This window comes from Chaetodon trifascialis, chromosome 7, assembly GCF_039877785.1.
Source record: "Chaetodon trifascialis isolate fChaTrf1 chromosome 7, fChaTrf1.hap1, whole genome shotgun sequence".
Classification (NCBI taxonomy): Eukaryota; Metazoa; Chordata; class Actinopteri; order Chaetodontiformes; family Chaetodontidae; genus Chaetodon; species Chaetodon trifascialis.
The window spans coordinates 21535117-21562119 of NC_092062.1; the positions used below are offsets into that span (position 1 = coordinate 21535117).

Genomic DNA, 27003 nt, shown 5'->3' on the forward strand with positions numbered 1-27003 from the left:
GAAGTGACATATGGAGGTGCACAACATGCTCATGACAGGACCAAGACGACGGATGAGACATCCATGGGTGCTTACCACATGCAATAATGCACACAAATCCACTCTTCTATGTTACATACATACACTATATGATGAACAAACACAACCACGACAACTAGAATCTAACCTTGTGCGTCCATTTATACCAAATTTCAGCTTAGAGACTCGCGACGCTGCTGGCTGCAAGCCTCGGAATTCTGCAGTAAAGCAGGAGGGGCAGAACTGGCTTTCTATTGGCCCGCTTGAAGGTAGAGATGAAACCGATTGGCCAGCGATCCCATCAGCGATGAGACGCTCCGAATTATGATTGGCCAGCTGCATGAGCGGTGGGCGGACCTGACTGGCCTCTCGGTTCACTCATTTGCTCGAGGCGGCGCTTCTTTCACTGGCGGAGTGGTGCGGCTGCAGGAGCGGAGTACTGCGGCAGCCGGCAGAGCCGCGGAGGGAGATCAAGTGCTGAAAAGGTAGCAGTGCGGCTCGTTAGTACCGCCGGTCTTTCACCGCAAGTATCAGAGAGCAAAGGAAGGAAGCGCATCCCCGCGTGATGCTCCGCTTGAGACCGCAACATTTCATTTGAAAGACGTCTCACGGGGGGGGGAGAGATTGTAGCCTAATCTTTTTGAAGGTTTGAGAGACAGTTTATTTAAGCCCAAGAAAACGCTTTTGTCAGACCCATTGATAACATCCCTGACGTCTTTTTTCCTGCTCATTTTTCATTTAAGCAATCCTGAAAAAAAAAAACCTGAGCATATTCTCTTTTATTTTTCAAGGCAAGGCATTTTGATATAATTCAACGCGAGGGGCTGACACCTCTCAAGCCGTGCATCACCTGAGAGGAGAAGAGTGACTGCGCCAACATGGGGGTAAGACTGACGATTCCAACTTTTTAACTGCGTTGTAGCCCACCTGAAGTGGCCTGAGCTGAGAGCCGTAGCCTGATATCATCCTCCCGATGAGAAAAGCCTCAGACCGAGCCATGATGTCATTTTTCCCGTATGGAAATCTCGTCTGTCTGAGTGACATTGACTCTAATGCGGAACCGTGTTTTAGCCCGGTCTCCTTGACTGCGACAAATTGATGTAGCCAGTAGCTCCTGTCTGGTGCAGCTACAGCAAACGGCGGCATTCAGAGGCTCACTTGGATTGAGCCTGCTTTTGACTTGATTAGAACATTAGTGGCTCACGTCCTTTGCACTGATTCTCTCGGTCGATTTAAAAAAGGTCCCGAGATTGAATATGAATGAAAACTGATGCTTTAAGAGTCTCATAAGTAGAGCAGGTCTGTGTGCTGTAGAGGTTGTCAGTGTATCATATGTATTCAGTTCTCTGATAGGCCTTACTTTGACTATAACCTTGCCAACCATGGTAGGCCTAATCGGTTTATTCTCACCGAGAGCTCTGGTGCGGGAGGGGGAGGGGGTGCACGTGTTAGAATCTATTCTGTTCACTCATCATTAACGTGTGGAGAAAAAAAAAACTTTTCTTACATTTTAGGGGACCCAAGAACGTAATTATGCTCTATGACTTTCTCAGTGATGAATGAACATCGTGTACTGTGACCTCCTTCATGCCCTCGTTGCCCCCCCTCCTCCCCTCCACCCCCCCATCCCACCCCCTCATACCTTCCCCTGCTTCAAACCCCGCCGGCACTGCCCTCTCTCCGATCTGGTGACACACGGGAGAAGCATCTGGCGGTGAACCGGAGAGATGCTGAGCTCTCCGCGTCCTTACAGTGGACGCCAGCAGTGGAGGAGTCTGATCCTCGGCACCCTCGATGACCCATGCGTCATAATGCGGTTACCGGGAATAAGCGCCTCACCAGCTTATTTCCCCTTTAATTTGTGACATAACAGGGACTTGATAATCGCCATCAGTGAACACATTTACGCATACTACAGATTAAAGAAACGATTCGTCCAATAAGCTTTAATGAGAGCACGACGATGTGCTTGTTCGAGTTAAATTTGCCAATATGACTTCAGAGAGACTTGTCAATATGATTTCTGTTTCCGGTTATCTAGATAAACTCATTAGCCATGCAAATCAGTCAGAGAGGCTGGTGGAAAAACACAGCGCTGCCGGAAAATGCCACGGTGCGGATGCGACCGGTGGTGTGAGCTATTGCGCAATTTCTCCTCGCCATCCTGCGGAGGGAGTTGTAATATTTAATCTCCGACCGCGGCCTGTCTGCTGAATTATGCGGTGGCGTGACGCTGCAGAGAAGGGAGCATGCGGTGCTGAGAGATATCCGCCGCTGTGGAGGCAGTGAAAGCCGGTGTCGGAGAGACGCTGGAGATGTCATTTTAGATGTGAAAGCCAATCCGGCAGCGTTAATGGGCACTGCGTCAAAAGGGATGGGAGTGCAAAAAGCGCTTACGCATGTACTGCTGCTGTGTGGAAGTTTTTGAAGGCACTGTGAGTGGAAGTGGTGTGTCATCTCAGAAGATGCCACTGCTCTGCGGTTATTGGCATCATAAAAGAGAATGTGCGTGTCCATGGCGATCTGTGAAGGGTGTTTCCTTGCGTTTCATCCGGTGCGCGCTGAGGTCACCCTGAAAGGGAAAATGGATGGATGGATGGATGGAGGGATGGAGGGATGGATGGATCGATGTAGCTCGCTAGCAGCTCGACATCACGCCGTCGACTACATTTCCATCCCTCTGTCTCTTTCTTTCTGTCTGACTTCGGAGAATTTCTCACTGGCGCACTGTGCGATGGCACTGCCAGCTGTCCTTTCCCAAGGCCGCAGGGGGCAACGCTTGCGACGTTCCTGATGCGTCAAACCGGGGGCGGGGCCTCTGGTGTGGAAATTCCCTGTAAAGAGCTGTGATAGGCTGGCACGAGGAGCCACGCAGAAAGGACTTGCTTAAGAGACAGCAGTGATGCTACAGAGCAAAGCTTGAACATGTGTCAGGAGTACTGGAGAGACAACTGGCACATTTTGTCTAGAGCAGAGATAGATACTCTAAATTTGGCAGAGCATCTCTGAAGAAATATCTTTTCACTCACCCTCTCATCCTGCTCATTGTTCTGCTCTCTGCATTGACGCAGCTGCACATTACAGTGGAAGGTGCTGAGGAGACGAGGAGGAACATAAAGTGAGATTGCAAATGAAGGGCTGCACACATGGATCGACTGCTGGTTTTCACCTTCAGACACGTGACTGATGGGAGGAGGGTGCCGCTGCTCAGAGAGCAGGAGGGACAGGGAGAGAGGGAGAAAGGAAGGGCACATAAGTAGTGACTGGTGTGCAGGTGTAGACAGAGAAAGAGAGAGGGATTTAAAGCGACGGAAGAGGCGTATGGAGGGGGAGGGTTGCCTGACTGTATATCCTGTTACAGGATAATGACCCAGGGCTCACATTACAATGGATCCTGTTTCCTCTTGCTGCACCGTGTGGGATTGGTTATCAGGGGGACAGGAGACAGATGGGATAGGGAGAGGATGGATGTGGTTGGGCGGATGATCTTCACAGGACATTGAATGAAGGGTGAGCGTTGTGGTGGAGAGGTGGGGTTTAGGTGGGCTGGTTCTCCAGGAGAGGTGGGGGGTTGACGAGAGATGAAGATGTAGTAGTAAAACTGAGGCTTTGTCAGAAGGTCATACAGGCTGCTAACGATGGGTGTGGTTGAGCTGCTCTGAACGCAGTATGACTGAGGAGAAGCTCCAGGTAGTGTCGCTATAAGAAGTTGACCCTTTAAGACTCTAATTAGACTTGCTAACTGTCGGTATCACGATATAAAGGTTTCTGGAACATTGTGTACTTTTACACTGGCTCTGGTGAAGCGTGTGCAGTGATAAAGAAGAAGTTAGTGGAAGGTAGCTCAGGAGTTGGATGTGGCCTCTGCAGAGGCCCAGCCCTCAGTTTGGTGCAGAGTGCTGCACATCCCTCCCCACTGCACCTGCTGCCTGATGCTGATAGGCTGCACTGTACCACAACTGATCTGTCCCACGCGTTGCAGGAGCCAATAGAAAAGCGTGTCCATGCAGGATCTGATCAAAGTATTGGTTTCTGTGACTGCACAGCCAGCTGGGACCCTTTTGCCCTGTGGCCTAGGGGTCGATTAAGGTCAATATGGTGACCCTTTGAAATGCTCTTCTGTAGTCCCCTTCAGGACTCTTGAGGGTGTCTGGTCAATAGATATCCCTGTAATGAGGACAGTGTCCTCCGTGAGAATGCTGCTGAAGGACAGACTCCAGATTTCTCCAGTAAGAGTTAGCCCCTGTGCTAGTGTGAGACTAACAGGGCGCTCAGTAGCAGCTTGTGTAAGCCTAATAAAATGTAAAGGTCAGTGTTGTCCTTCACGCGTTACGTTAAGACAAGATCACAGTGGACACAGTGATTGATACGGCCAACAGTTTTCCAGCATTCACATGTTTTTGGCTCCCATAATGAGAGTGATTCAGAGGGGTCAGGTTGCCTGACTACAATGACATGACTAATTCAGGGTGTTGTCCTGGAGATGTGTGTATGTCTGTGAAGTGTGTGTGACTTTAAATGTGTGTGTATGTGCATCCCGGTGTGAGTACACAGAAGCACAAAGTGTAACAGTGTGCAGCCACAGTGGAAACAATGGAAAAGCTAATTTTACAACACCTTGCTGAATTTGATTTGTACTAAAGTTGCTTACAGCATCCTGTTCTGGAAACACAAAGCAACACACGTGCTTAAAAATCTGATATGTAAATGGATATTTGCTTTAGTTGGTTTAGTTATACAGTCAGCAGCTGTGAGCATGGAGGCACATGCATGCACATCTGCACATCTCTGTGTGACCAGCTGTCTGCCAAGTCCTAAGGTGCCCTCTCTCACACCATGGCGAGATGCCATGTTCTCTACAAGCGCCAACCAACTAAGATTTACAATGCTAATCTAGACCAGACCACACACACACGCACACAACTGCAGTGCAACTCACAGGGGTGGACGGCTCATTGTATAGAACTTAAGCTACACTGTTCCACTATTGTCTCTGTGAGATGGACAGATGGACAGGAGGGAAAAGAGAGGAGGGGGGCAGGGATGTTACAGTTTAAATTGGGATTTTCAGTCCGGGTTGCATTTCTTGCTTTTGTTTATTTTTAGTGTTCACCAGAGATTATTTGAGGGTTTCAGAGCATCAATCTCTCTCCGTCTGTGTTTGTGTTTATGTGGTTTAGAGATAAGAGTTGTCTCTTTGTGCCGCTAACCGTCACAATCTTTTTATTGAACTTTGATCTATGTAGGTGTACTACTTAGATCAATGTCTGTGATCCTATTCCATCAGATCAATCCATTATGTCTACTTGTAAACTTGTGCTCTTTAATACTATCTACCTCACATTAGGAAGAGAATGTTGTAGTCACTGTCTGTTCCTTCCAGAAAGTTTTATGCTATCTTTCCCTTTTTTTGTTCATGACTGATATCTGAAGTCTCCTCCATTTGATGTCTGTACACTTTGTTGAATAGAAAGATAAGAAGCCTTCATATCAATCCCAAGGCTGACACAGATAAATGAAACTAATATCTTTACAGCCTCTTTCACAAGGCATTCAAATCCTAATCGTCTGCTAAAAGTAACCATCTAATCTATTCGCCTACTCAGTACTGTCAGGAGCCATTCACCAGATTATTTGGCACCAGGACCGAATGATGAACGTGCAGATTGCATGTATGAATTTGATTTTGCTGTGAGAGAATGGCAGAGAAAGAAAAGCAGAGATCGAGACAAAGAGTGGAAGAAACTCAGAGTAGTAATCAGACTAGCTAATCCCAACAGCTACGTCTCTTGGTAGTCAGCCTGAGCCCCCCCCCCCACTGTGGCCCAAAGGCCTGCCATCCTGCTGCAAGAAACAGCAGATGGTCCAATGACCTTGCAAGGTCACACACACACACACACACACACATGCATGCAACGAGACAGATACACACACCACACGTGTAGTAGCTTGTCTACAGATGCAGAAATTGAATTACAAACAAGCACACATTTAAACACGTGGTTAATATGTTTATTAAAATTGCGTGTATTTATAGCATTTTACACTTTTTCTTATTTTCATAAACGTGCCTTAAATGTTGTTCTGATTGGTCATTTTTCCCTTTATTTATTAATTCATAGAGATCAAGTGATATGACCCCGTGTAAGACAAGCAGGCTCTTCAGCCCTTCGTTCTACAGTCATGGCGTGAAAGATGCAGCTCTCACACGGTCAGTGCAGAGGATCTGATCTGACTCATGCAAGTTTCTGCTGTGGACAAAGAGGAAGTGTATTAGTGGCTGACAAAAATTAAGAACAAAGCATGGAGAACAGTGACATTTTTTTCCACCGGCAAACCGCTTCCTCCTACGAGTTCCACAGTGAGAGAAACAAACCCGCCCAGCGACAGCATTCTTTCTTTTTGCATTTGTGTACACACACATATCAGTCCTTCTTACTGCATGCTATTAAAGGGGGAAAAAAATCTACCTCCTGGTGCTAGTCAAACCCACCATCAGTGGGCATGCCTCAGCCCGTTGTCCTTAACATGCTTGACATGATAGTTCTCTGAGGTGCCACTCCTAACTTGAACATGTTACTTAGTAGGTGCATGATGAGCACAGTACATCAGAGCAGTGTCGCTGGATTTCACTCTGCCAAAGGCGACGTCTGCCAAAATCCATTACAACTTTGTAGCATCGTGGCACGTAAGAAGCCCAAATTTGCCTTGCCCTGTGCTCATTCAAATTAGGAAACACACTGTTAACTGCCACTCTGCATTTCAGGAAGAAATGTTTCAGGCTGAAATGTAGAGTGGCAGCTCTTTCCATCTCAAGCCTCACTGACCGTACGTTTTTAGTTGTGTGTTATCGCTGTGTCTTATCATATTATTTCACAATCACCAGCTCTCTCTCTCTCTCGCTCTCATTCACTCTCTCGCTCCCTCTGCCGCAATGCGTGTAGACGCTGCTCATACGGACTGTAGCCAACACAATGACTCACCTCTGCTCATACAGGCACACATACAGACACAAGCTCGCACAAACACACACTACATGTAGTTCCTTGAATCAATTGTCTGCCTGTGTTATACAGCAGTGAATACAGTGTCCGGTTACAGATGCATCAATTATTACTTGTCCCGGATCACATCAGGGGATCCTAGGAGCACTGCTGAGCTTCATCACCATGCCAATGGCCGTGTCGGTCACCATGGTTACTCTGTGCTCCCAAACACACACACACAGCTCATCAGATTTGTTCACATAAGGACCAAATGCCAGGTTTAGTTAGCTTAGCCAGAGAGGGCTCGCAGAATAATTCATGATCGAATTGGGTGAACAACCAGGTGAAGCATCAGCATTACTGATTTATTGACATTTTAAGTAGAGTTTTATAAGCCAGTATGTAACTCCATGTGTGATTGCACCATGTAATCCATAGAGGAGCATCCAATGTTTCCATTTCCTGATGATGTCAGAGATGTTCTTGTCCGTCAGTCTGTTCGTCTGTGCGGCTGTGGGAGAGCGAGCGTCTGTAATTCCAGCCACGAGTCTCTGTTTCCTTCCTCAGAACAGAGGGGGCTCATTACATTACCCAGAGCTGTGTGAGACAGCTGGACACCCACACAGACGCACAGGCGCATCTTGATGTTTTCTGGAAATGAAAGGAGACCCACATTGTATACGCATACAGTGCGAACTTCTTCTTTCTCTGCTGAATAATTAAACAGTTAACAGTTAGATTAAAACAAACCAGATAATAACAACAGATTTAAAGGTATAGTTTAAAGGCCTTTACTTGTTGCATGTTTTTGCAGAAATGGTTGCAACATATTGTAAATACAATGGAGACACATCAGGTAGCAGGGTGTGAATGGAAGAAGAAAGGCACCCAGAGTATGCACGTAGCATACTCAACATAGTGTAAACACAGTGGAAAGATAAATCAGCAACCTGTTTTTTCTCTTTGAGTCATGCTGATAACTACTCACTGGCATCCGCAAACATACACACACAGGACACACACACAGACGCCCACAGTGAGAACATAGTCTATTAGCATATGAGAACACATACACCCAAAGTGAAACGCACACACCATAAGTGAGGTTGTGCAATCTATTAGAGTGGGGTCACTGCGGGTCAAACACTGACACACAGCCGGCAGACAAAGACTGCTGGTCAATATCTAATTAGAAGCATGAGAGAAGGGTGACAACGGCTCCTCTCTCTCTCACTCACTCACTCACTCACTCACTCACTCACTCACTCACTCACTCACTCACTCACTCCCCCCCGTCCCTTTCTCCACCTGCCTCTCTCGCTCTTTATCTGTCCCTGCTTCTCACCTCCCACTGATGTCTCCCTTTCCATGTGCCCAGTCCTGTCTGTCATCCACCCCCTTAACATCCGTCTCTACTTTTCACCACGTATCGCTTTGTTTGGCACTGCTCTCCACCTCTCTACCAACCACTTCTGTTGTCTGGGCACACGCGTGTGTGTGTTTGTGATAGGGAGAGAAGGACCTGTGTGTATCTATATTTATATTATCAATTTCAGTGTGCATATGCTCGGATGGGCACTGTTCCTCATTGTCTGTGGAGGAACCAGCCACAACATTGAACCTACAAATGCGTACTCACACACCTGCCAGTCTGTCATCTTTGAGGTGATGTTGCCTATTTACAGCCAATTAGAAAGCAATTCTGTTACTTTCCATCTTATTCAACACCACTGATCTCACAAGGGAGATAGAGAGAGAGCCATCATTCATTCAGTTTTTCTTGAATGAATGATGGGTACATATAAGGCATTCATGTATATGCCAACACCCCCCCCCACACACACACACACTCTTTCTTAATCACAGACACACCCACACACACACACACACACACACACACACACACACACACACACACACACACACCCTGGGTCTGTCTCAGAGGGGATGAGTGGCAGTACTTTTCCACTGCATCAGTCTCTGCTTTATGCAGCCTCTGCCTCACCAGGCCTGCCTGGTCTTGCTGCGGCAAGAGATTTGCTCACCTGCCCTTTTGTTGTAGAACTCTGTGAATATATCCGTGTGTGTGTGTGTGTGTGTGTGTGTGTGTGTGTGTGTGTGTGTATTTGCAGTCAGGTCAAACAGCTCCCTCCCCCTGACATGCTACTCTTTCTCTGATATGGTTTAATTGTTTGCTTTGAATTCAGATGCTGCCGTCGAGCAGCCCGAGCCCCACAATTATTGAAGTCAGTTAGAGTTGTCATCCACATGTTGCTTCACGAAGCCTTTTTTATTACAACAAACCAGAACTACAGGTCCTTGAAACCACATACATATTCAATTTGCAGAGGCATGATTTCACAAGAGTTTCAACAACAGCAGTATGGTTAGAGCTCAAGTGGGAAAAGCAGGGGCAAGTCGGTCTTTGGTAGTCTCATTTTGCCGCACTGCAGGTGTGTGTGTGTGTGTGTGTTTTGGTGTGGTCTGGGTGTGTTAGTTTGTTTAGTAGAGCTATATGGAGGACCTGGGATCTCCATTCATTCTTCCGCACTGGTGTTTTTGTAAATATGTGAATTTGGCCAGTGAATTTTCACCAAGTTACTTTAAAGAAAATATACCTTTAAGCATCAAAGGACATATCAGTTTGCTTCTTTGTATTTCTGACCTGTATCAATAATGTCAGATGCAAACCAAGTAGTTAAGCAGCAGTTATCTGCACATTTTGCATTGGTACTACCTGATTGTACCACTAGAGGGTGCTTCTTTATCCCGGCAAATTACGACACACAGTTGGTCTTTGATTTCCTGTGAAGAAGCCCACAGGCAGAAATGAAATTTTAACCTTTAACCTCATCCTCTGATCTTGTGACACACATACCTTAATCTTAAATTAAGAGGATTGTTGGCAGTGATTATCGTTTGATAGGTATTGATGTTTCGGTCTGATTCAGGGTGCATGACGTGGCTTCCATATCAGCTGGACTCTGTTACTCTGTCATGCTTGCAAACCCCTGCTTCCAGCCATCAGTCTATAACTGACTATTGATCTGCCACCAAGGACAGTCCCCTTGATGACTAGGTTGTGTCAGTGATGGGCCTGTCCGCTGGGATTCGCACACACCTCCTGGGAGGGATTCTTGCATCTCTGTGTCACCTCTGACCTTTGATGAGGGACATTTGTATTGATGTGTCCCCGCAGTCAGGCTGCTCTCCATCCGGACAGCAAGCTAGAGTTACAGTTATAGACCTAGAAGGACTAGAATGTGCCATGCTACAGAAAATCTGGGTTATTAATAGTCCACTCACGTCTAGTTTAACAACATAAGCCAATTTCTGAGGGGACAATTATTGTAAGGAGGGTGCCTGGAACAACAGGGAGTGCAGCAAAGCAGGCAGATGAGGACAAGGACATTTGATGTGCCTGTTTGTGCGTCCATGCGTGTACTTGCGACTTAATTTTTAATAATCTTGACATCAAAGTGTCTCTGATGTATTTGTTCTAATGGTGTAGAACAGACTACAGTCTAATAGGAAGGCCTTTGATGGGTCTAAACTCTGGTTGTCTGCTCTTTCTCTCTCGCGTGTCCTTAATGTTTGCTGCGAGATAAATGAATAAGACCAGGAGGCAATTAGCTAAAAAACCTCCAGGTTAAACCACTTGCACTTGATTATGTTGTGATGTGTCCATCAGGCTGTTGTGGACATCAGAGTGAGAGTTATTTGATCAATGGAGATCAAATAGAGATGACACAGCAGGCTCGTGCTTTAATGTGCGATGACTCTTAATGCAGAAGTTTTTGTTCAGTAAAAACAGAGCTACCAGGGTAATGCATTTACCTTTCAAGTCTTGAATAATTCCTGTGATAATAGGTTTTTATATTTATGCTCTTATGTCTACCTCATAAACAAAGAATAATTGATGTTATTACTTTCCGAGAAATACAGGCTACTTCACAAGGCCACTTCACAAGGATGCATTCTTTACTGTACAGTGAAAGACAGATACCAGAAGGATCAGGAAAGCCAACTGGCTTTTTTTTCCTGGTGTAGTCAGTGACTGGCAAATACTGTTAGAATGCCAGGCAAGACAGCTCTCTCAACAACTAAAGCTTTTAATGCATTTTTGAGAGACATTTTTTTAGGTAATATAATGTTCGAGTCCAGAGAGGAGTTAAGATTAGATGCAAAGGCGCACAGGCTGCTCTCTCCTTAATCTAGTCCAAAGGCATGTGTAAAACATGTGTGTGTGTCTGTAGTATGGGCGGTCAGACAGTTACCGCGTTGCCACCACACAGGACAAAGATGACCGATCCCCCAAGAAGAAGAAGGGGGCGGGACCCAAGGACATGGATGACCTGAAGAAGGAAGTGCCCATTGTGAGTAAAGCCTCCTCTTATCTCTGAAATCTCGTGGAGCTGAATGTTGTTTGAAGCATGTTTGAGTCCCATTCACTTTTTATCCGGTCACTCAAAAGTTGATTAATTTGACACATCCCACATTATTTCAAAAGATTTTTTTTTTTAAACAATCCATGCATTTTAGGATGTCAGTAAGTTATTTTCAACTTTTCAAGAACATCCTCTCGTAGCAAAATGAAAGTGAACTGACTCTGTTGCAGAGAAGGGAAATCTTTCTCCTGCAGGCCAAAAAATATATATGTTTGCTGGTAAGAGGGGTGACTTGTTATCAGGAGGTCCTCACTTTGATCCCGCATGCCAGCGCAAGAAACAGACACCTGGGTCGCCATATCTGGCTGCCCTGATACTCTTATCTCTCAGGTGAACTGCATGCGTGGAGTAAATTTAATTTTGATCTGGACTACTTTCTACAAATTTTAAAATTTTCCTTGCATGCAAAAAATGGCAACTACTAAACATATTCAACAACAGAAAGAGGCTGATTATTTCTGTATTTATTTTTTTTTCAGACGGAACATAAGATGTCCGTAGAGGAAGTATGCAGGAAATTCCAGACTGACATCGTACAGGTGAGTTGATTCTCTCAGTATGAACTGCAATGATTTGAAACTGTTCTTCCTGTTGACCACTAGATGGCGTAAAGGTTCTTCTATTGGTTTATTGCAGTTTTTGACAATCTAACCCATGGGTCTCAAACTCATTCCACAAAGGGCCGAGTGGCTGAAGGTTTTCTTTCCAACCAAGCAGCAGCACACCAGACTTGACTCATTTCATTAGCTGATCTCAGTCTTCAGACAGCTGATTGGTCAGACTTACATGCTCTTGATTGGTTGGAGGAAAAACCTGCAGCCACACGGCCCTTTGTGGAATGAGTTTGAGACGCCTGATCTAACCCAACCGTCTACTGGACTCCAAAGTCACACTAAAGAAAGACGAGGATGTTAACAAACAAACAAATGTGTGTTTTTGTTGGTTTTGCATCAGTGCAGACTCAGCATCCCATTTCCTCTGTGTTCCCTCCAGGGCCTGACCAATGCCAAGGCAGCAGAGTTTCTGATCAGGGACGGTCCCAATGCCCTCACCCCTCCTCCCACCACCCCAGAGTGGGTCAAGTTCTGTCGCCAGCTCTTTGGTGGATTCTCCATCCTGCTGTGGATCGGCGCCATCCTCTGCTTCCTGGCCTACGCCATCCAGGCAGCCACTGAGGACGATCCTGCAGGAGACAATGTGAGCAATACACATGCACACACACGTCACATCTGGCCCGTCCACACCTCATTAACACATCCTCTGACTCTGAAATACAGACATGAATAACACCTCGGCAATTTTAGTCCCACACACACTGCACCCAGTGCCTTCCCGCAGCCCACACTCACATATGTTTGACTTTGTCTCTCTGTCTCTGTCTCCAGTTGTACCTCGGTATTGTGCTCACAGCTGTCGTCGTCATTACTGGTTGCTTCTCATACTTTCAAGAGGCCAAGAGCTCCAAAATCATGGAGTCTTTCAAGAACATGGTGCCTCAGGTAAATAGGTGGTCCGACTTATTTGTGAAAGCTTATTTTGAGTCCCTGTGGAAGAGGGACACTGACCATGTAGCCTTGAGAGTGTGTTTCTATGAATAATGTCCCGTGCTTGTGTGTTTTCTAACCTTCACCGATGTCGCCCTGCAGCAAGCGTTGGTGATCCGTGAGGGTGAGAAGGTACAGATCAACGCTGAAGAAGTGGTGGCCGGAGATCTGATTGAAGTGAAGGGAGGAGACAGGATCCCTGCTGACATCAGGGTGGTTTCTGCTCATGGCTGCAAGGTGCTCACACACACAGCCATACATGTACACACACATTCAAAGTCTTGCTTCTTGTTGTATTCAAATACAAACGTTTTTTTCTGTGTCCCATCAGGTTGATAACTCCTCACTAACAGGCGAGTCAGAACCTCAGAACAGGTCACCTGACTGTACTCATGACAACCCCTTGGAGACCCGAAACATTGCTTTCTTCTCCACCAACTGCGTGGAAGGTACGGTCACCAAGGCAGTAGTATTACATGCTACTATTAACTTCTGTGCCAGTGGTTGGTGTAAGACTAAACTTTAATACAGCATTATACAATTATACAAGGAACAGTACACAGCGCAACTGTGCAAGATGCACTTTTGAGCAATTTAAAGGAGCTTCTGAAGAAGTCTGTAGTGTGATGCAGGGAGAAGCAATCCCCTGCAGGGAAAACCTTAAGGAAAAATATTTTTTTATCTTTTTTGATTTTCATGCATTTAAAAATGGAAATAAAAGCCCAGAATCTGGAAGTTAGTTTCCAGAAGCAATGGAAATACACCCCCCTATCAGAATGGCATTACATGCACCGTGGAGAAATTACCATTGTGATTTTAACTGAGAAAATTTGTTTGTAGGACTTCTTTATAGGATTTGTTCTAGTTTATAGGACAGATGCTGATGCTGCAAATGGTATTTTACAACATTATACTTCTGTTCTTTTTCCAAACCAGGCACAGCACGTGGCATTGTCATCTGCACTGGAGACCGCACAGTCATGGGCCGCATTGCTACTCTGACCTCTGGCCTGGAGACCGGCAAGACCCCCATCGCCAAAGAGATCGAGCACTTCATCCATATCATCACGGGTGTGGCCGTGTTCCTGGGCGTCACCTTTTTCATCCTGGCCATCATCCTGGGTTACACCTGGCTGGAGGCCGTCATCTTCCTGATTGGCATCATTGTGGCTAACGTGCCTGAAGGGCTGCTGGCCACAGTCACTGTAAGTGGAAAAATAAATAGATACTCCTCTTTTCACTTGCACCTGAATAAGCATGCTTGGGTATCATGGGGTATCGTTTTTTTTGCCATTGGTTGTTGTTGTTCATTAGTTAGTTTTGGACACATAAAATTACATGTCAAATTAAGCATTTCAAGTATTACATAGCTTTGGTGCAATTTTGTTGTTCTTCTCTGCCATTTTGAAAGATGCTGTAGAAATAAAGATTAACTCGGCTGTTTCGTATTTAATTGTACTATGAGCTATGAGAAATTCCAAAGACAATGCTAACTAACATTGCTAAATGACATAAATGTATTTGTCTACAGGTATGTCTGACCCTGACTGCCAAACGTATGGCTAAGAAGAACTGCCTGGTGAAGAACCTGGAAGCTGTGGAAACCCTGGGCTCCACCTCCACCATCTGCTCTGACAAGACAGGCACCCTGACCCAGAACAGGATGACTGTGGCCCACATGTGGTTCGACAACCAGATCCACGAGGCCGACACCACCGAGGACCAGTCTGGTTAGTGAGGAGAGGGCAGACACCACTGAAGGAACATATTACCACTATAATAGGGATACAGGATGACTAGAAATCTTAAAAGTTAATAATACCCACGCTTATGTTCCCTCTGCAGGTGCCTCTTTTGACAAGAGCTCAGTGACATGGCTGTCTCTGGCTCGTATCGCCGGTCTGTGTAACCGCGCCCAGTTCAAAGCTGGACAAGACTCGTTGCCCATCCTGAAGCGTGACGTGGCTGGCGATGCCTCAGAGTCGGCCCTGCTGAAGTGCATTGAGCTGTCTTGTGGCTCTGTCAGGGTTATGAGGGATAAGAACAAGAAGGTGGCTGAGATCCCCTTTAACTCCACCAACAAATACCAGGTACATAACAGGTTGGATTATAGCTGTGCCCACCCATATACTATGCACAAACAGCATTAAAACTGATTTTTATCTCTGTTGTCCTTCTCTAGCTCTCAGTGCATGAGACAGAGGATCCCAATGACAACCGTTACCTGCTGGTGATGAAGGGAGCCCCTGAGAGGATCCTGGACCGTTGCTCCACCATCATGATGCAGGGCAAAGAGCAACCTATGGATGAGGAGATGAAGGAAGCTTTCCAGAATGCCTACATGGAGCTGGGAGGACTGGGAGAGAGAGTTTTGGGTAAGAACGGATAGAACTGAAGAGAGGTAAAGATGAAGGATGCAGAGGGAGTGATGGGGACAGGTTCAAAAGGAGAAAATAGAGATTTTATTCAGTCACAAGTCATTGGAAAATGTCTTTAGTAATTCCTCATTCAATAATTAATTTCCATTTAATACTTAATCTCCAAAATATCAACTGAAAAACGTTTTATAAAGTGTTTTACATATCGTAAAGTTTCTCACCCCAGAGAGGAACATGATGAATATGAAAATTTTCATTGGACAGCAACAATACTTGCATTAGAGGTTACTGCAATGAATGAATCTGAATCAAGGCACGATTGAAATATAAGTTTCTCAACACTGAGCATTGGAAGCTATTTCAGAGCTGAAGCAGGGACAGGGATAGAAGATTTGGTTTCTCAGACTTTCTTAGACACCTGAACTCAAACACTACATCACATATTTCTTTTCTCTCCAGGTTTCTGCCACATGCTGCTGCCAGAGGACCAGTACCCCAAGGGCTTTGCCTTTGACACAGATGATGTCAACTTCCAGACAGACAACCTTTGCTTTGTTGGCCTCATGTCCATGATCGATCCTCCCCGTGCTGCTGTGCCTGATGCAGTGGGCAAATGCCGATCTGCTGGTATCAAGGTGGGCTTTTTTAACGCACCTCATATCTGATGTCTTTGTTCCTTCCAGGGTTTCTAATAAGCTTCAAAGTACCTTTGAGATCACACGATGAAATGTCATTTTCGTTGCTCTTGTTGTTAGGTCATCATGGTCACTGGAGATCACCCAATCACAGCCAAGGCCATTGCCAAGGGAGTGGGCATCATCTCAGAGGGCAACGAGACAGTGGAGGACATTGCAGCTCGTCTCAACATACCCGTCAGCCAGGTGAACCCCAGGTAAAGAACGTTCACAGAAAAACATGCACAAGAATAAGCACACGGTCAGACGAATGACAGTAAATTATGACACGTTTTAATGTGTGTGTTCAGGGATGCCAAGGCCTGTGTGATCCACGGTACAGACCTGAAAGATCTGTCTCAGGACCAGATGGACGACATCCTGAGGAATCACACGGAGATTGTGTTTGCCAGGACCTCCCCACAGCAGAAGCTCATCATTGTAGAGGGCTGCCAGAGACTGGTTGGTGCACGATGAGATAGTTTGAATAAAATGCCTCATGAACAGTAAATGTCTGGTATGACTTCAGCAAGTAGTAGTCACATCTATGATGCAAGCGGTGTGTTATCCTCGTGTTTGCATAAGCTTGACAAGTAGAAGATATTGGAAATTACAGTGGGTGCAGTTACTATTGAGTATCAGTATACTTTTACAACAGCAGATGGCGCTAGTTATCTGTTGAATGAGGGTTCCGTATCTGATACATAAAGCATATTTCTTCACTGTGAGATAGATTGCTTCTGAAACTCTTTAGTTAGTTTAGGTCTTTAGTTTAATTTGATTAAAATTGAATGAATGTACCAATTTTATTGCCATTTGAATGTGACTGTTTCATTTAAAAGACGTAAAAAAGATATATTGGCTTACATTGTTTTATTTAATGGCTCATGCTCACTTTAACATCAAGTTTTACATCATTACAGTAAGCAGGTCTCTCTTAAAATCAAGACAGCTGGTAGATAAGGGGTAAATTCATTTAACAAACAGACCTTCGTCACTGTATTCATGCTGTATAACCTCATCCCTCCGTCTTCTCTCCCAGGGTGCCATTGTGGCTGTGACAGGTGATGGTGTGAATGACTCTCCTGCGCTGAAAAAGGCCGACATCGGTGTTGCCATGGGGATTTCAGGCTCAGATGTGTCCAAACAGGCCGCTGACATGATCCTGTTGGATGACAACTTCGCCTCTATTGTCACAGGGGTGGAAGAAGGTGAGAGGAATCAAAGGACAGAACTGGAGGATGGAGAACATTTACAGAGGTTTAGAATGAGGGAATCTTAAAAGCTATGTCGAGAGAGGAGGATGGAAAATAAGATGTCGATTTTTTTTTGCAGATAACCAAAAGAAATATTCTGACATGAAATAAGAGTTTATAACAAAAAAGTTGAGGTTGTGGAAGATGTGATCCTTGGATGTGGATGTGGTTTCAGAGGTCCAACTCTGTAGTTTACAGCAAAAACAATTGGGCTTAGTATGTGATGTGACCTATCTGTTTTTCTCCCTTCAGGCCGTCTGATCTTTGATAACCTCAAGAAGTCCATTGCCTACACCCTGACCAGCAACATCCCAGAGATCACCCCCTTCCTGTTGTTTATCATGGTCAACATCCCCCTGCCACTGGGAACCATCACCATCCTCTGCATTGACCTGGGAACTGACATGGTGAGAGCCGATCGAACAGTCGCTCTCTTTTACACACACCGGCGCCGCTGAGTACAGCTCCTGTTGATACAACACATCATACCCAACTAAAGGTTTCTTCCTCTTCCCTCAGGTGCCGGCTATCTCACTGGCTTACGAAGCAGCTGAGAGCGACATCATGAAGCGTCAGCCCAGGAACCCATTCAGGGACAAGCTGGTGAATGAGAGGCTTATCAGCATCGCCTATGGACAGATTGGTAGGTGAAATGAAGATTGCTGCCACTGATCCAGGCTGTGAATTGTCTTTGATCTTGGTTGCCTGAAGTAATTTTACGTCAAAATCAGCTTTATCCCCCTCTTTTGTTCACAAACAAGAGCCGGATTTTCCTTAGACCTATCTGCAATGTTTTCGGGAAAACTTAAAAATGTAACCTGATCGTTCTGTCTTTATGTTTCCCCTCAGGTATGATCCAGGCTCTGGGAGGCTTCTTCTCCTACTTTGTCATCTTGGCTGAAAATGGCTTCTTGCCCAGTTTTCTAGTAGGCATCAGGCTCATGTGGGATGACCGCTCTGTCAACGATCTGGAAGACAGCTATGGGCAGCAATGGGTAAGTGTGCAGTTTTTGTGTATTTAAGTGACCTTGTAGATGTGTTTTCAGGTTTTGTTGCTTTATCTTACCGCCTGTCCTCTCCTGCCCTCAGACATACGAGCAGAGGAAGATTGTGGAGTTCACGTGCCACACAGCCTTCTTTGTTAGTATTGTAGTCGTGCAGTGGGCTGATGTCATCATCTGCAAGACCAGGCGTAACTCTGTGTTCCAGCAGGGCATGAAGTGAGTCCAACAACTACTCTGTGTCACCAGTACACTTACACCTGCCTTTTCAGCTGCCTCTCGATGTCTTGGCACTTCATATTTCTCTCTGCCAATAATCAGTAGCATAATATGATCCAGATTAGGGTGACAGATATCTTAATTTCTGCGTCATCTTTTCTGCTCTTCAACATTTGTTGCGTTTCTCAACCCAGGAACAAGATCTTGATCTTCGGCCTGTTTGAAGAGACAGCCCTGGCTGCCTTCCTGTCCTACTGCCCAGGCATGGATGTGGCACTCAGGATGTATCCTCTAAAGTGAGTGCATCACCACATATCACAGGGGTATCCCTGTATGCTGATACTAAGACGTATGTTGTCTGTTTCCTGGATTATTTTTAATCCGTCTGGTTCTCTTGTCTCGCCCACAGGCCTACCTGGTGGTTTTGTGCATTCCCCTATAGTTTTCTCATCTTTGTTTATGATGAGGTCCGAAAACTTCTCCTTCGCCGGAACCCTGGAGGTTGGTACTTTTTTCTCTCAGTAGGACATTACCCCTTAAACTAAAGCATCTTTAAAGCAATGGTACTACAACATGTTGTGGCTTTATGGGGGTAATGTGCCGGACTGTGTCTTAGCTTGGTGCAGTAACAGTCTCCGCTGGTTGCCTGGCAGTCGCTGCATCCGTTCAAGACATTTTCCAGCACACCACCACCAACTACACCAACGTGTAGTTTTTGCACTTCAGCTTTTGTATGGATTAAACAAACAAGATTTAACGCGTCGGTTGTTGAGCTTTAGAGGTGCTTGTAGATGGATTTTGTTATCTTCAGACAGAGCTAAACGAGCTGCTTCCCCCTGATCCCAGTCTTTATTCTAAGATAAGCTAACTGACTGTTGGCAGGAGCCTCATATTTACCATACAGACATGAGAGTGGTTTCGGTGCTCTCATCTAACTCCCTGTAAGAAAGCGAATTAGTGTATTCCCCGAAATGTTAAACTCTTTCAATTAATGCTAGTCCAATGAAAACCTTCCTACAATATGTCCTGAAAATATTCTTAAACTAACTGTGAACTTCTGCTTTGTTTGTCTTTCTCTCATTTGCACTCCAGGTTGGGTGGAGAAGGAGACATACTATTGATCGACGGAGCATCTTTGCTCAAACCCCCTACATCTTCCACTTATTTCTCCCCCCTGTCACTCCATCCCCGGCAAGACACACCTCCAGATGCCCCGCCCCCTTAAAGACAAAAACCGCTTTGAAGCAATTTTCATCACAACTGCCCCAAAGATTAAAAACAGCAAAAGCACCTTTACAACTTTCTACATTGACCTGCCCCCTTTCCCCCCCATCTCCTATGATACTCTTTGCATGTGTTCTCTCACTGCTGTGTACATAAACCAATATATCTACCAAACGGCAGCTGCATATTGTGTATGTAGATTTGAATGAGCTAAAGATACAAAGGGAGTGTCTATGCTCTGCAAAAAAGGGCCATCCAGCTCCTTCCCCTCCCTGTTATTCCCCTGCTCTCTGCCCCTCGTCTTTCTCGATACCTTCGTTCCTCTCTCTCTTCCCTCCTCGCCAACCCTTTGCTTGTCCTCCAATCACACAGATATAAAGATCACACAGTGAGATCCCACCGCTGACACCACTTCGACTGCCACCTCTCGCCTCCATCTCCTGTCTGTGGAGGACCAGCGGAGTAGTCATTTCCCCGTCGTTCTCGCTGCGTCCATTTTCCTTCTCTTCCGTTCTCGACGGCCACAGTGTTGTTGTTTTTTAATATGTGGGGTACGGGGGGTTTCAATGATTTTACTTGTCTTTTTTATTTCTAAGACGAGAGGGGGGGTATGTGAGAGCTGCTTTTCCTCATTTAGGCCTAACAAAGCACACCCCATGGCGTCCTGTCCCCCCTCTCTCCCCCTCTGTCTCTCACACCCCTCCCCTCCCCTCCCTCCTGCCCCATTTGTCTCTGTTTGTGTGCACTGTGTGAACCATTGTCCTTGTTAATAACTATTACAGTACACCCCCCCTCCCCCCAAGTTGGTAAATACAACTCAATCTTTCTGTGTGCTCTAGGAAATCTATATAATTCTATACTGAATTTAAATGAAACAATAAAAAAAAAAACACATGTTGAAAAACGAGCTCAAGAGAGACATTCATGAAGAAGAACATCAACAACACTGGTGAGATAGGAAGAAGCAAGACATATGTGTCTCTCTTTTTGTTTTTTGTTTGGTTTCAGTTATTTTTGCTGGTTTTTCAGGAAGCTACTCTAAAACTGTAACAGCAGAGCACGGTTTTGGTTGTGTTTTTACCAAAAGATACAAGACACCAACCGAGGCTTTCAGGTTCCTGTCACTGCAGGTGTGCCGGTATGATGTGATGCAGTGTACTGTGATGTGGTGAGTGGTGATGATGAGGCCACATGCCAGCGGTCTTTTACCGGATTGGGTCCTGCTCTGGTTCAGTCCAGGTCCTGGCATAGCCCGGTCCGGCCCGGGTCTGTGTGCATGTATGTGTTGGAGACCAGTGAAGGGCCAGCGGTCTCAGGCTGGGTCTATCTCAGATGGCTGCAAGAGTTGAAATTCAAGAAAAAAAAATACACAACTAGTAGAACATGTGTGTCAAATAAATGAAACCAACACCAATAAAACATCTAGAACATTTAATACAACCTAGACCCGTCTGTGTGTCTTTCTGTCTCTGTTTTTCCTCATGTAAAACACTAATTATTAGAGAATATTTTAACACATCTGATATAATCCAAATATAAGGATTTTAATTCAACATATTACAATAGATCCTGAGTATATGGAATAGCTTGCCATGTGAATTTGAGTTCTTTTTGTTCACTGCTGTACAATATATATCAACTATTATTCCAACTCATATATTCAAATATGAGATTAAACTATCTGCACATTGACAAAATGCTCGCATATGAGATGCTAATGTGTCATAAGTACAAGGGAGCAGGAATGAGAAAGGAGAAACATGAGGATGGGATGCCACCTAGTGTTGTGAATTTGTGTGCACTTCAACCTGCAAACTGCATAATGTTGAGCTGGCACAAGAGGGAGAGTTGGCAGGAGCCCAGGGTAATGCACCAAACCACTCTAAATGTGTCAGCCTCTTCTGACATCAACATTAATGAGCTGTCAGCAGAGCAGTCTTACAAAGGGAACGAAGTCCTACTATTTCCCCAGCACTCAGCTTTGTGCTGTAAGAAACTGTAAGAGAGATAAGAAATCTAATGAGGCTGTAAGAACTCAGAAATAGCACATTAATGACATGTTCAGGAAGGAATAGCAACTTTTGTGATTAATAAAACTTATTTCTAAAATGTTGCGTTCCTGCAAATGAAGCGAGGCAGCATATCTTTTACCTTAGGGGAACAGGCTTCACAGATCAAACACATTACACACAATGCACGGCCCTATAATGTGAGAGGTAAGGACTGGGTGGTGTGAGAGGTCACTTTGCCACATCCTGTGTAGATTTAGGACACGTTCCTCTGAGTGAGAAACACAAAAACTTCTTGCCACCGCTGTCCAATGACAAATGCTCTGTCTCTTGCTCATACATACACACACATGCACACCCACTTTCTGTCACTCCCTGACAAACACACTCACACACTCACCCTCTCTCTAATTTCCCCTGTGTCTCTGCAGCGAGCTCACTGCAGTGCAACTCTCCTCGCCCGCCAACCCCCCCCTCTAGCCACCCTCCATATAATAGAATATCGATCGCTCGCCTTTGCCGCAGTGTGTAAGCGAGTGTGTCTGTGGACGAGTGTGTGTCTGGCTGGGGCCCTCCAAGGTCATTGCCATGGCAACCTGAGCATGGGGTCCTCTCGCTGTGCTGTCACGGAGCACAGGTCAAGGGGGTCACATGAAAAGGGGGACAAGAGGGGGACCAAGAGGGGGTTGGCGAGCGCTGCAGTGTTTGGTGTGTTAGAGATAGAGAAGAGGAGGCACGAGAGGCAGAACTGTCCTGTTCCACTGTGTATTCAGACCCGACCAGAATAATGAGAACATGGACAGACTACGGGCCACTGAGTTCAATACACTTCTGCCACGGATGCACACACAGGAGTCAACTGTGGTTTTGAATGAACTGAATAAACTACCTGAATTAATGTGAGGCCAAAATAAAGAAGCGGACATAAAAAGGCTTAAGAATCCACTGACAAGTCATCTTTACATCAGGGGTTTATTGCACTTCCCAAATGTAATTCAAATACAAAAGAAGAACCCCAACATAAATCAAAATGTAAACAAATGAATAATGAATTTCAACAGAGAAATATTCCAGGTTTACAGAATGCCCTTCAGATCTGAATGTTGTACATAGAGCTGATAAATATGCAAACAGTCAGCGAAGTACCATATTAACCCCAATACAAAACAGTTTTACAATGTTCTGACCTTTCAAAATTTCTTCTCATCAATCAATGTCAACTACCCGATCTAAAATACCAAATGTTCTCTTGAATAAACCTTCATTTGTGAAGGTTTATATTTTTTTTAAAGCTTAAAATGGCACTTTTCCTTTGGAAAATATTTTTTTTAGCAGGTTAGAATTTCAAACATAGCATTTACTGTATATGTTATCTTTATATAACAAACCAGCAACCTTGTCAGATGATTTAGATACAGAAGATATTTCTGAAGATATCTACAGCAGAGAGTACAGCACAGATAGTCCCAAGAGATTAATACATTGAAAGGCGTCACTGTATAACGGACGTTCCAGGGAGCCAATGGCTATTTGAGACAAACCAGAGGCATCCAGGGTTTAAATATATAGAGAAAAGCATACAGTCTATATGATAATGTGCTTTAATACTCACTAAATTATTTGTGCATCTGGCATGTTATGTGCATGAATGAGTTTGAGAAAGGCAACACAGTTTGGATCAACGACTACTTTAGAGGTAAGACAAGGTGCATTCTTGGTACTGACACAGGTAAGATGCAGGGAATACAGGGTGCACTAAATAGCTAAGGAACAGATCTGGGAGCAGGTTTTCCTCAACCCCTCCAGACTGACGTTATTACAGGGTCAAAGTGATGACTGATCATCGACCAGCACCTGCTGAGAGTTCAGCCTGCTCTTCACACAGGCTCCATGAGGAGCTCTTCCATGTCGGATCCCTCCAGCTCACGGAACGCAGCATGAGAGCCAATCACAAACAGCGTCGCTCCTGAGAGGAGACGTGACAAATGGAGAAGGGGAATGTGAAGGGAGAAGCAATGAGGATGAAAGATTTTTCTTGCGCAGCGTCTGCTTGCATTTACAATAACATTTAAGTCATTTAGCTGACACTCTTGCTCAGAGACTTTCAACGAATGCTACAGCAGAATACGCTCAATACATAAATAATGTAAAAAGAAAAGGAGTTACGGAGCCTCGATGAGCATTCCAACAAATATTCCTGCATTACTCTGCATGGAAAATAATAATATTGGCTTACCCAGAACCCAAAACACTGCAGCTCCAGCTCCGGCCAACCAGAACACAGGAAGAGAAACGGCTCCGGCCAGACTCATCTGATGAGGGACAGTCAGCTCCTTACCTGGTTGGCAAGAAGACTACAGATTTAACAGCAGGCAAATAATGGCACCGATACTGCCTTTTGTAGGTCTGCTTAATTTGACTGGTAATAAATACACAAAGTGCAAGGATAGATTTGATTTTCTTATACTATACACAGACATGCATTTACTCGACTCTTGAATAAATTAACTTGTTTGTTCCCCTGTTAAAAGTCACAGAGACATAACATGCAACCAATTCCATTCACATTCACGTGTTGCTAAAAGCCTGTTTTTGTTAATATTTTACAAAGTTAAGCACATATTTTCAAAACAAATACTGCTTCAAATATTTGAACTAATCCTGGTAGGCTTGAGTTATCTTAGCAAACACACACACAAACAGCAAGGTTCGTATTCATTAGAAAATGGGTCCAATGTGCCGAGTGATTTCAGAATTGTCTGGATTTGGCAGGAACAGGTATGCCTTGCATTGCCTTTACTCACCGAGAACAACCAGTTTGGACTCCAGGGACTTCAGGTGAATTATGTAGAAGGCACCAACAAACACAGCCAAGGCAATCAGCAGCATGGGAGAGCTGATACTGAGGAGAGGGAACATCAACAGTCTAATCTATCTGGTGTCCTTTATAGCAGCATTTTTAGATTTACTTCATATCTTAATTTAAAGCTTAATTAATGTTTATTCCAGTTTATGATCAAATCTCACACAGATTGTTCCATTTCTCTTTTTTAATATACCCAGTGGCCAAAACTTGCCAAGAAAATTGGGTACAGACTGTGTGAGTAAGAGCTGGGCGGCAGGAAGATTAAATATCTCCCACCGACAAAACAACACGACTTCCTCTGTGCTGGCCTTACATGCAGTAGAGGATGAGACCCAGGAAGATGAAGGTATAGTTGCTGTTGTAAACTTCCACATTTTTCACAACCCTCTGACACATCTCTCCAAAGTTGCGGGGTTTTGAAAACTTGCGTTGGTCCACGAAGCTGGCCCAAGGTCGAATGGACACCCGACGCCTGTCGATCCACTCTTTAGCCATAGTGGCTGAGAAGCCTTTGGGGAGCCACATCCTATGAAATAAGAAATTAAGAACTGAGTACATTTAGTGAGTAATAAGGAATTCATAAATTAACATTGCGTTTGCTGTACAGTACCTGTATTACCTATAAAGGACCTTACGAATCAATTGGCAGGTGAAGTATTTAATAGAATTTGTAAGCATTGCAGATTTCCACCGAGTAGAAGGGAGGAAATTTGAGCAACACAGAATCACAAGCCCTCTTGACAACAGTATTATCATTACTACTGCGTGATTAATTCTGTGCAAATCACACTAAAAATAAAAATCTATTGGCCCTTACTTTGCCAAGATTCCAGCTCCACCTGTGCCAGTTGGATGAGCATCCTCCGCACTGAACAGCTCTCCAGCCTTGCTGTCCATGTCTACAAGGCAGTTCTCCCCCTTTGGAGCTCCAGATGGCATCTACAGACTGTCTGCTACAAGGAAATAAGAATAGCACGAACAGAAAAATTAATGCCATTTCAACACCATTTTTTTCCCAAGCTATTCATTTTGTTCTCTACAGGGTGAGGCAGGCATGACGCACATAACATTACCACACACCAACAAAGTAAACACCAGCGCTTCTGCTGACTTAATCGGCTGTGTCTTTACATCAGATATTTCAGGAAGGATCAGTTTTAATTCAGATAAATTACTCATCAATTAAGGTATCTGTTATGTACAAAATGCTTCACAGATTCTTTTATTCATCTCAAGCATTCGATTTTTTAAATTCCTGGCAAACGACACTTTGGGATTCATTAACTTGTGATGACTATTTGTTCCTGCTTAAGATATTTCATTATGAATGACGAACTCATACACCATTTGGTTAAAATCTGCATTGATATAGTAAACAATTATGCCAACATTTGGCAAGAAAAGTCCAAACCGGAGGCCAACACGATAATCAATGTGGGTTGTTCATAACAGCAGTGAGATGCCTACACTTCACAATCATGCAGTGAGAGTGCTGCAGACGTAGCTTTACGTTAGCCACGGTGCAGTTTCTGAGCAGCTCTTTGAGGAAAATTTTAGTCAACAAAGGGCTTGGTCACCACCACATACACAGGACACTCAAGAATCTGTTGTCAGTTTACGTCCATAAAGTATTCATTTATAAAGCAACTGACAGTGTAAATCCACTACATGTGAGCAGTTAAATAAAAATAATGTGTAGCAAAGATAACTTTGCTAGTTGTTCAAAGGATTGCCACAGCTAGCTTCTGTGCTAACGTTCATGTCCACTCCCGGTCCCGGCAGAGAGATCATTTTAACACCGTAACACTGTACACGCCGGTGGGTGGGTGGCTCTAACGAACAGGAAAACGACCCGTTGAAACTGTCTAAACTAAACAAAAATACTCACAGCAGAACTTTAGTGAGACTACCTTCAGCCCTTCGTTGCTCCGCTCTTTCACGGATGTGATGTGGATGTTATCGAACTTCCTGCTGTCTACGGTCTGTGGTCCAGGTGTAAAACACCGCCACCTACTGACCCTGTCGGAAACTGCCGTTCATCCTCCTAAAGGATGTTTGTTGACACGTTGAACACTGTCGTACATTTAGTCTTTTACTTTCTGTGAATTGCATGCTTTTATGTGGATTTTTATTTGTTTATTATTCCCCACAGAATTAATAATTCAATTTATAATAACTTCTGCAGAAACAGACTGTATGTGTTAATCCTTTAATGTTTAAAGAGATGTGTCTTTTGGTTGTTCACGGTTTCAGACTGTAGCGATGGTAAATATGAAAGCAATATGTTTTAAGAAGAAAAATGATGCTACTTCTTTGTAATACAGCTGAGACAATAGAGTCAAAACAACGTGGCTGTCTCTCTTCAGATTAGTGTCAATAA

The 27003-nt window shown here is 44.6% G+C and overlaps 2 protein-coding genes across 4 annotated transcripts; one reads left to right on the top strand and one right to left on the bottom strand.

Annotated features, from left to right (window-relative positions):
- Positions 1-426: 426 nt before the first annotated feature.
- Positions 427-21188, top strand: atp1a3b (ATPase Na+/K+ transporting subunit alpha 3b). 2 transcript variants are annotated; one of them, XM_070967346.1, is made up of 23 exons: positions 427-664; positions 810-902; positions 11300-11380; positions 11932-11991; positions 12446-12649; positions 12838-12951; positions 13099-13233; positions 13328-13445; positions 13933-14201; positions 14528-14726; positions 14842-15086; positions 15179-15371; positions 15834-16009; positions 16130-16266; positions 16360-16510; positions 17091-17259; positions 17557-17711; positions 17824-17947; positions 18154-18299; positions 18394-18524; positions 18719-18820; positions 18934-19025; positions 19617-21188. In XM_070967346.1, the coding sequence occupies exons 2-23, from the start codon at positions 897-899 to the stop codon at positions 19643-19645; spliced, it is 3036 nt and encodes a 1011-aa protein (XP_070823447.1). In that variant the 5' UTR covers positions 427-664; positions 810-896; the 3' UTR covers positions 19646-21188. The 2 variants fall into 2 exon arrangements, with proteins under 2 accessions (XP_070823447.1, XP_070823446.1); XM_070967345.1 differs by having other exon boundaries at positions 480-664; positions 11261-11380.
- A 1525-nt stretch (positions 21189-22713) lies between these two features.
- Positions 22714-26625, bottom strand: rabac1 (Rab acceptor 1 (prenylated)). Of its 2 annotated transcripts, none has more exons than XM_070967406.1 (6): positions 26512-26625; positions 25441-25576; positions 24937-25149; positions 24562-24659; positions 23994-24095; positions 22714-23723 (listed from the first exon to the last, which is right to left on the bottom strand). In XM_070967406.1, the coding sequence occupies exons 2-6, from the start codon at positions 25560-25562 to the stop codon at positions 23635-23637; spliced, it is 624 nt and encodes a 207-aa protein (XP_070823507.1). In that variant the 5' UTR covers positions 25563-25576; positions 26512-26625; the 3' UTR covers positions 22714-23634. The 2 variants fall into 2 exon arrangements, with proteins under 2 accessions (XP_070823507.1, XP_070823508.1); XM_070967407.1 differs by having other exon boundaries at positions 25441-25573; positions 26512-26584.
- Positions 26626-27003: the final 378 nt, after the last annotated feature.